The sequence below is a fragment of the Merops nubicus genome, unplaced genomic scaffold (assembly GCF_000691845.1).
Source record: "Merops nubicus isolate BGI_N331 unplaced genomic scaffold, ASM69184v1 scaffold9652, whole genome shotgun sequence".
NCBI classification, from domain to species: Eukaryota; Metazoa; Chordata; class Aves; order Coraciiformes; family Meropidae; genus Merops; species Merops nubicus.
The window spans coordinates 1-9,807 of NW_008594225.1; the positions used below are offsets into that span (position 1 = coordinate 1).

Below are 9,807 nucleotides of genomic sequence, written 5' to 3' on the forward strand. Positions count from 1 at the left end.
CGGGCGGGGACAGCGCGGTGGCCGCGGGAGCCTGGGCGGGTTCCTCGGGGCCGCTCCCGAGCCGGCGGGTTACAGGCGACGGGTCCTGCTTAGGTGAGGGTGGGAACCCAAACCTCTAAACACACAGGTTCTTTATTGCACTCTGATGCAGATCTTCTGTGCAAATGAGATCCACGGTGGCTGGCGTGCTAGAGAGATGCCTAAGCACCTTAATTTTATTTGTTGTGGCAGATCTGTAACGCTCCAGGAAGTCTTTATATCTGATTTTAAGAGGGAGAGGAGAGCAGCTCCCTGTTTCGTGAAGGCTGAAGTCGTTCTTTATATGTCTGAAGAAGTTTGGTGCAGCCGAAGCAGCTTGAAGGCCAGTGGCTAAAGGAGGGGGTGGAAAAAGGTCTGAGTGAGACACTTGTACTGCTGCTGAAGGAGCCACCCTGCTCCTGAGGTGTTTAAAGACACTTATGAACAGTGGTGCTGCTCTTAGTGCTTAGTTTGTGTGCAGGCAAAGAGTATGGAAAAGATAAATAAAATTTATAGTAGCAAATCATGTAGGCTGTAGCTTAAAATGGGTGAGGCACAGACTCCATGACCTTATGGGTCCCTTCCAACTCGAGATATTCCAAGATTCCATGAATCTGTTTGACAAATTCCATGGTAACTGAAGTTATGCAGCTCTTTAGGGTTTGGTTTCCTCAGGACTAGAGTTGAAGATGTTGGTAGCAGACAGATGAGTGCCTGTGTTGTGTAGTGTCAAGGGAAGATGCAGATCCCAGCCTGAACAAGCAACGTTTCATGGGGGTGTTGTGAGAATAAACACTGGAAAGTTGTGTTATAATAAGATATAGAGGCTAGAAAAGAAAAGATGTATGTTCTAAGGTGTTATGAGAATACTTGTGTGGCTTTAAAAGAAAATAATATTCCTTGTGCTACTAAAAAGTGTCTAAACTTCCCCTGTCTTAGGAATCCTGAATTCTCCAGTCCTAGAAAAATGCCTCAAAAAGGGAGAGAGACAGTGAAGAACTGTGAACTGGACAGATTTTCACTTAAAAAAACCCCAAACAACCAACAACCTGAAATGAAAGGATGAGTCAATGTGAGGGGTGAGCCAGAACACAGCAGTGACACTGTCCTTGGTGTGTGCACTGCTGCTGATTCCTGACTCCAAGCTGTTGGCTGTGGAGGGTGCTCAAACCCCTCAGTTTGCCCTGTGGCTTTGTGGTGGCACATCTGCCTGTGCCTGGGTGCAGAGGAGGGTTTGTTGGCTCTGAGCTCAGTGGCACCAGGGAAGCAGAGGGCTCTGTGAGCTGACTATCCCAAGAAGACAGGAGCCAGAGGATAAACATTCTTTCTGTGGTTGCTTCCAGGTTCTGGGAAAGATGACCACGCTCACGAGACAGGACCTTAACTTTGGGCAAGGTAAGGTGTTGTGCTAAGCTCTAAACCTTGCTTCTTCCCCGAGGGTGTGGGGTGGTTGTTGGAGGCTTGCTGTATCCCCAAACTTCCTGCAGCTGAGGGGAAGCAGGTGAAATTTATGCAGGGAAAAATACCTTCAATATATCTATCTATTCCTGTGAGAATAGGGCATTGCTCTGCATGCTGCCCTCCCTTTCCCTGCTTCAGCAGCCTTGACTTCTGTTTTTCAGTTGTTGCAGATGTTCTCTCAGAATTTCTGGAAGTGGCTGTTCACCTTATCTTATATGTCAGAGAAGTTTACCCTATTGGGATCTTTCAGAAGAGGAAAAAATACAATGTACCTGTTCAGGTAGGAGATTTTCCTGGAAGCTGACAGCCACGTGGACAAGCACAGTAGTGGGGGATCAGTCAACACTCACCAGAACAAACCAAATTACTTCCAGAGTTTGTTGTAATATCTACACTCATTTTTTGGAGAGAATTTAGTTCCTGTCAAAAGGGAAAACAGCCCTGTAGCTGAGGATAGAGGAGTGCCCATGGAACAAGCAGGGTCAGCAGTAGTAGAAGGCTTCCCCAGCAATGTGCAGTCAGGTAACGTCAAAGCATCCTTCCTAGGAAGTAGAGATAGTTGAGATATCCTATTCCCCCTGTGCTATTTTTGGGTGTATATTCCCAATACACTACAACTGTGTTGGGTACAGTGATCTGCCTCAGCTAATTAACCCTTCCATGAAAGAATTCTTGGTTTGAATGGGCAACTGGGTGGTGAAAAATGCTATTTGAAGCATGGCTCGAGTGCCTTGTGACACACTGGTGCTTGTTTAAATCTGCCTGTTTAGCAGTGTCCTGGTTCACACCAGAACACAGCTCTGACTGTTCCCTGTGTTTGCTGCAGATGTCCTGCCACCCCGAGCTGAACCAGTACATCCAGGACACCCTGCACTGTGTAAAGCCCCTGCTTGAGAAGGTAAGAGCTGTGGGCAACAGTACTGCAAGTGGGTTTGACAGAAATCTGGGACATAAATACTGTCTTCTTTGCAAACTTTGCAAATGTAGTGCATACACTACAATAGCTGATCAAGTTATGAACAAAAATAAATGTTAAATCCATAATCTTGCCTTACAGTTAATTCCTTACCTTGCTATTCCTTGCTGCTGATCATTTAGGTGCATCTGGTACATGCAGGTAAGAATGTACATCTATATTTTCCCTGACATCATCCTACATGTTAAATATATTCAAAAGCAGAACATCAAGTTTAAGCACCTATCTGGCAGAACACTTTGAGTCTTTTGCTGTAGGCCAGCAAGCAAAGGTAGGGTTGAAATCCCATTTTTTTTTTTAAGAGAACAGTGTGACCATGTGAAGTGGTTCAGGATGTAAGATGCTGGCTGATTTTGGATTCTCTGCTCTTTACAGACAACTTAATGCACGTTTAGAGGATGGAAATAGGTCAGTTTTACATTGCAGTGGTACAAAGCTGCCACATCTGGCCAATGGCCTAAGCCTACCATCCCTTTCTCAGTATTTTCCACCTCTGAGCAGTGTGGGGAGCTGGCTGTGCATTTCCTCCTTTGCTCCAAAACAGTATTTAGAAAAATGCACTCTTTAATGCACTTCATCTCCCTAGGCCTTAGTGATAAGCTATCAGTGCAATATCTGGCAAGAAATACCTTTACAAAAGCCTTTTCTTCTGATAGGCAAGAGTAATGTGACAGTGCTCAAGCTTTGGGTAACTGCTAGTGTTGTGAGCCACAAGTCAGCCTCCTGCCACTGTACCAGAAGCACACGAAGCACCCTGGGGAGAGGAAGACAGCTCGTTTCAGGGCAGGGATTTTCCTATCTTTGTTCTTGCAGAATGACGTGGAGAAGGTGGTGGTTGTGATCCTGGATAAAGAGCACCACCCTGTGGAGAGATTCGTCTTTGAGATCACCCAGCCACCCCTTCTGGCCATCAGGTGAAGTTTCCATGGCTCTTTGCCCATGGCCTCCCTCTGCAGAAGCAGCTCCAGGCCCCCCCCTGCTCTGCTGCATGCCAGTAACAAGCTCTGTGTCCCCAACAGCTCCGAGTCCCTGCTGTCCCACGTGGAGCAGCTGCTGCGTGCCTTCATCCTGAAGATCAGCGTGTGTGATGCTGTGCTCGACAACAATCCCCCAGGTAAATGTGTCCTCACAGCCCAGCAGCACTGGGTCACTCCCCCTGAGGCAGCAGGGAGGGGCTGGGCCCTGATCTGCAGCCTGCTGTCTCTCTTGCAGGCTGCACCTTCACAGTCCTGGTTCACACACGGGAGGCTGCCACCCGGAACATGGAGAAGATCCAGGTGATAAAGGTGAGTGGTACCTTTGGCTACCTGCCTGCCTGTGAGCAAGCTGCAGAGCAAAGCCTGGAAATGGCTGAGTTTGGGGTATACCTCTAGGATGGAAGCTGCTAGGTATTCTGAAGGTGCACATTGGCTTCACAGGATGCATTTCAGAGCTTGGCTTTGAATGTGTTAAATGGTTTACACTGGTGAGGTGAGGGAGCACGTTCACCACACACCAGCCACGACTGCAGGCAGTAGCTGCTGCAACACCACTGCCTGCACAGTGCCTGCTCAGCCACAGGGAACTACTCTGACACAGAGGAGAGGTACTTGTATTCACAGCAACAAGCAGCCCTCACCCCCCATCCACTACATGCAGCTAGCAGGCTCTTTATAAATAGCAAGGGAAGCCAAGATTCAAGTAACCAGTGGGTTTTGTGTGCACAAATACACTTTATCTTGCAGGAAAGTGTGTGCAGGCACTTTTTAAAGCAAGACTTTTTTAAAGAATCCTTGCTGAGGTACAGAGGAACTTTTTTTTTCCCTGAGCCAAGTTATTTTGGGTGTCCCAAGGCAGAGTAAATGAAATTAGTGAAGTAGAAAATGGTCTCAAAAGGGGAGTCTGGTCTGTAGTGCTTAGTGATGGAAGCTGGTGGTATGGTAGGGCAACCTTTAAACTTGCAGGGCAGAAGTCCATGCCCTGAGTGTTTTGGAGTTGCAGTTAAATGCTGGTGTAATGAACAGAAGGCCATGCTAGCTCAGGACAGCTAGGAGTCCATCTGTCAAAGTAGTAAGATGTCCTCTTTGGACTAAGTAAAGGGCTTAACATTATCTTGAGTTACAGCATCAAACTATAATTACAACGAGTCTCAGGGACAAGTGTGTAAGTTTTGCTGCTTTGAAAGGTTTCAGTTACCTGCTTCTTCCCTCAGCCACCAAATCTCACATTCACTTAATGCTGAGCAAAAAAAAGTCTCACCTTAGAGTCTACCAGCCTCTCCACAAACAGAGCACCCCTGTGTTCCTGCCCCTAGGATTTCCCCTGGATCCTTGCTGATGAACAGGATGTGCACATGCATGACCCCCGGCTTATTCCCCTGAAAACAATGACATCTGACATCCTAAAGGTGAGCAGAGTGTGCTGGGCCAAGAGCTGGCTGAAACTGCAGCTAGTCCTAAGCTTTGTCTTCTCTGATCTCAGATGTAAGGTAACAATTTTAATGCCACTGAGCAGCAGCTTAGTCCTGCAGATGCCTGTGCTGCTATAATCCAAAGAGGGCAAGGCTCCTCATGATAAAATAGGAAAGCTGGATATGGGGGAAGGTACAAACTCCTCCTGGTTAGCCTGGTGTAGGTTTTTTTCCTGTTCACTCACTGCCTATCAAATGGAACTGATGCTTGTTTCTCTCCTCCAGATGCAGCTGTACGTGGAAGAGCGAGCCCACAAAGGCACCTGATTTCAAATCTTCCTTGCCTTCAAGCCTCATCTGATCTTCCAGTGGAATAAGAGATCTCACAAAGCACACCTTGCTAACCATCTCTTCAGCTGGCCTTCTGGGTGAATGTAGAGCAGCTGCTGCCTCTTTATTTCAAGTGCTCTTACCACTGTATATAGAACTGACTTGGAATGTGGAGCCAGAGCCTGTTCCCACGTGAGCAAGCAGGGGTTGTCAGGGTGGATCCCTGGGGCAGGAGATTGGGCACTGCAGTCAGTGCTTTGTACAGATCCAGCTCTCACCTCAGCTGGGCACCTCCATGGCCCGTGGGCAGTGCTGGGCAGCAGTGGGCTCGTGCCCAGGGTGAGCAGGGCCTTACATAAGTGTCTGTCCACTGTGACCGTCCCAAGTAGTCTTCAATAAATATTTGCTTCTACCCCAGTTGAACTAGGCTGAGCTCTGTCCAAACCAGCCTCCTCCCTTAAGTGAGGAAGTATTTTTCTTGTGTATGGAGCTTTGTATTTTGTGTGGAGCTCCCACAACTTTCCCATCCCTTTTCTGGAACACGTGGCATCTGTCAGCTCTATGAGAGGCTGCACAACCTGGGTCTCTCCCCTTTCTGTTTCACCCACAAGTGGCATTAGCAAGGTGGAGTTTGTCTGTCCAGCAAGGACACTTGGCACAACATCCTACTCCTAAGGGGACAAGGGAAATGCTGTTAATCCTACACCTAACAAAGGAGGTGGAAGAAGGCCTTAGCATTGGCTCTGTGCATACAGGGGTAGGAGACACGGTTCATAGGATTGGAGCTGAGCTTGTTGATAAGACAGCCTTATCAATAGTAATTATTGGAATACCTGCCTGCTTCCTCCAAGTAAAAAGTGCAAGAACACACTTGGAGGCTGTGTGCTGCTTTAACATTTTATATAGGGTTAGACTGCTCAGTACAAACTAAGTACAAAGGTAGCATGGAAAAAGTTCAGCACAATCAAAAAGGCATTTATGTTGTCAGGTAGCCACTGTAAGGGACTTTTTGTAGCCCACTGTTGTTTGAATAAACAGCTAGAGAAAGAGTATTTGGTATTTGGACAGGGAAGGCATGGTCCATTTTGATCATACACACTTAAGAGAAATGGGAAGGAACTGAGTACCAGTGACACAGTGTTTATGAAACAGAGCTGACAGTTTCCTTATGCTCTGAAAGGTCCAGTGTGAAAGATACAGGTTTTTATACTTAAACTGAAGTGGGAAAATACCATACAAAACAAGTCTCTCTCTCTGTAGCAGAGCCCTTGAGGACAGCATAGATAATGTGAAGTGAAACATTTTAGCCTTATCTTTTGTAAGTTCCATAAACAATCAAGAAAGTGTTTCTATTTCAGACTTAGTGTGCTATGGCCAAACAAGATGTTGTAATTATCCTAGTCTTCCTCCTGTGGAAGGGCACTAATAATTGCAGTAACATCCGTGGTAGAGGAGGATGAAAGATGAAGACAGAAGTCCTTCCAAAGGGCTGAGCCTGCAGGAGTTCTGCCGTGAGCAAGGAAAACTAGCTGATTGTATTTGAGATCAACTGTGCAAGCCAAAGCCAGGACACTCACCCAGAGAGTACAGACAATAAGTGCACCTGAGACCACCAGGTCACAGTCCTGAGGTAAAAGCAAAGCTCCTGTAGTGCCTTCCCAAGGAGGTCAGGGCCCGATGGTGATGCTGCTGTTGGTCACCCGCACCCCGTACCAGCCTGCCCAGAACTGGGTGTCCTGGCCCCCGTGCTGGAACCAGATGTAACGAACCCCAGCTGGATAGTTCTGGAAGGTGTGAGAAATCTGGAGAGAAAGAAGAAAATCCCTCTTAATTTGCCTGGAATAAATCAGCACTGACCTAGAAGCTCTGACCACTACAGTATGCGAGTCTTGGTCTTGTGAAAAGCTCATCCTAAGATATTTTTCACTCAAAGTGCATCAAAGCCCCTTTGGAGGGGCTGGAAAAAAGCTTCTACACATTCAGCCTTCTGCCCTGAAATCCTCTCCAAGTGAAATGTAATGTTAAGCCTGATTCTTAGGGTACATTTGTCACATAAGCAACAACTTAATGGGGAATCTAAAGCCAACCAAACCAGTTAAACATGTTCAGCAGTTTAATATCTGCAATACCTTAAGTACAACCACCTGGGAGTTTTAAAAGGAAGCTTTTTGATCCAATTGGAACAAGAATTGTGCTCTTGCAACTTATTTAGACAAAAACTCAAGTGAAAACCAGCAGCAATTAAGCAAACTGAGCTATAATTACACAGAAGCCTGGGGGGGATACTCTTTAGAAAAACCCTGGGCACCTACACACCAAACCAAGCTTCTTCAGGGCTGCTTCAGCATTGTCAGCAGCAAGGACTTACCTGTTGTGTTGAGTAGAGGAGGATGAAGAACAGAGAAGGAAGGTCCACTGGGGGCTTTTGGTAAGATTCAAGTGTCACAAGAGTGATGTAAAGCTACTGCCCGTGGGGCTGCTGCTTACCTCTCTCCACGTGGCATCACTCCACTGCTCTATGACCACGGGCTCAGGGTGGAACTCCTCCAGGACAATGTAGTCTTCAGAAAGCAGCCTGACGGTGAGTTCATAGCGGCACCCGCAGTCAAACCTGGCGGCGTACCTGGAGAGGGCAGGAGCAGTGCAGGGGAGGGTTGTAAGACAGCCTGACAGCCTTCTGCTCTCTTCAGTGCTCACTAAGTCTCCCAGGGGATCCCCGTCTGCAGAGGAGAAGGAACGTGATGATCCCCATAGCTAAAACTTCCCCCTGTCCTGCTCTTCACAGAACTGTTGCTATCTCCTCACCGAATAAACTTAGATTTAACTTCTGCTTTACTCAAGAACTGCAACTCTCAAAGGACAATGAATTTTATAGCATGAAAAGCTTCAGAGACCTAGTTTAGGCCAATTCTAGTTTTCAGTGCACACACTTACCAGTCCTTGACTACAATTTCAGGCCGTGTCTCATCCATCAACTGGTTCCAGTATCCTTCATTTTGCAGGGTGATGAGTTGGGACTTGAGGCATGACCTGCAACAGAGATACTCCCAACTTTACAAACTCATCTCTTCCCTCTGAACATCCACACTTTTCCTGAGAGCTTTACTCACCAAAAGCCCAACCAGACCCTAAAGGCCACATGGCTAAGATATGCCTTTTTCCATAGGCAGAACCAGCCAAGGAAGCAAGCTCATCAGCTTGGCCCACAGATAAAAGGAATAGTTACCTGCAAACTGGATTAGGAGGGGTCCCTGCACTTGTACATTATATATTGGCAAAAGGAAATTACTGCCTAATGGCTGTAAAAGCAGCTAATCCTCCTCTGTTGAGGTTTCCATGGCAAGCTGTTAGCAGGACAAACACTTCTAGCTTTTACAGAGACCTTGTCAGGTAAGTGCTCTGATGAGCTCACCACACCTTAACCTTTGCCCATCGCCTTTGGTAGAAGAGCAGCAGGGATTCCATGTGCATTATCATGACCATAAAAAGGAATCAGGAAATTCCTGATGTGGACAGAGATATTTAACACCTGCTGCAGCTAATTCTCTCAGCAATACACCCCTCTCTTTAGACTAACAAGTAGAAAAGGTTAATTAAGCTCCTTCTTTTCCCCACACGTGGTTCAGTGACCTGCCTCAAGCCTTCTAACCATAGTGCCTCACAGACAGACAGGAGGAAGCTGCTCTGCCAGCTCCAGATGACTGGAATCCAGTTCTTACCCATATGAAGTGACAAAGTATTTGTGTACTGTGGGGTCTGGTATGCTGTTTCCATGAGCTCCAGGCAGGTTCTCAATCTTCCATTTATCTCCTCCGTTTTTATCAATTTTCCAGTGCTGAAATTTCTCTAGAAACATAGATAGCAAAGATGAGCGTTAGGGCCTCACTTCAGTTTTCCAGCAGCATCTCTGCTTTTGTTAAAGAATCAGCTACAGGAGAGCATCAGGAACCTACCCTGAGTTTCCAGCTACACTGTATTTTCCCTGCAGCTGAAAGCCACTCCTGGTCTTTAGGTTGCCATTACTCCTAACGTGCCTGTCAGCAGCTAGGACACCAGGTAGCAACTTTCTGACCACAGCAGAAACTCAGTAGTAAAGTAGAATTACTGTAATCCTATTAGCCAAATCTTTGACAAGAAAAATCCCCCAGCTGCCTGAATATTTAACCCCAACACCCAACATTTCATCCCCACGTTGGGCGTGCTGTGCAAATGACCCATCGCTGGCTGCAGCGCCGGGGCCTTAGTGACTTCAGAGAGATTTTTTTGGGTCACAACCACGGAGTTGGGTTCTCACTGTGGTTTTCCAGCACGTGTTTACTCGTGGATCTGACCCAGCAGAGATCTGTCCATCACTGGACAGTGCCACGACACCAGCAGGACTTGAGTAATGCAGGACACTGACTCACCCTGCTAGGAAACTGAGCCCTCGACTATAAATAGTCAGACCAACCTTCTGCGCAGGGGTTTTTGATTAAGTTTTTCTTCAAGCTGCAGAGCATGTAGAAGATCTTCCAGTCAGAGACGGTCCTGTCCAAACTCTGGAGGTAAAACCCTTCTCGCTGGCACTTGCGTTTCCAGAGGGTGGCCAGGTCTACCACGTAGCGCCACTGGGTGCAGACCAGCCTGCAGGTGC

The 9,807-nt window shown here is 47.1% G+C and overlaps 2 protein-coding genes across 2 annotated transcripts; one reads left to right on the plus strand and one right to left on the minus strand.

Annotated features, from left to right (window-relative positions):
* Positions 1–1,366: 1,366 nt before the first annotated feature.
* On the plus strand, positions 1,367–5,488 carry MAD2L2 (MAD2 mitotic arrest deficient-like 2 (yeast)). Its single transcript, XM_008935684.1, has 8 exons — positions 1,367–1,413; positions 1,641–1,759; positions 2,306–2,377; positions 3,269–3,369; positions 3,475–3,569; positions 3,668–3,741; positions 4,749–4,841; positions 5,130–5,488. The coding sequence occupies exons 1-8, from the start codon at positions 1,374–1,376 to the stop codon at positions 5,169–5,171; spliced, it is 636 nt and encodes a 211-aa protein (XP_008933932.1). The 5' UTR covers positions 1,367–1,373; the 3' UTR covers positions 5,172–5,488.
* Positions 5,489–6,841: 1,353 nt separating this feature from the next.
* Positions 6,842–9,799, minus strand: LOC103768542 (F-box only protein 6-like; the record flags this gene model as incomplete). The annotated part of the gene is made up of 5 exons (XM_008935686.1): positions 6,842–6,976; positions 7,662–7,797; positions 8,109–8,204; positions 8,894–9,020; positions 9,625–9,799. Coding segments are annotated over 5 exons (669 nt in total), but the record flags the coding sequence as incomplete, so codon positions are not given.
* Positions 9,800–9,807: the final 8 nt, after the last annotated feature.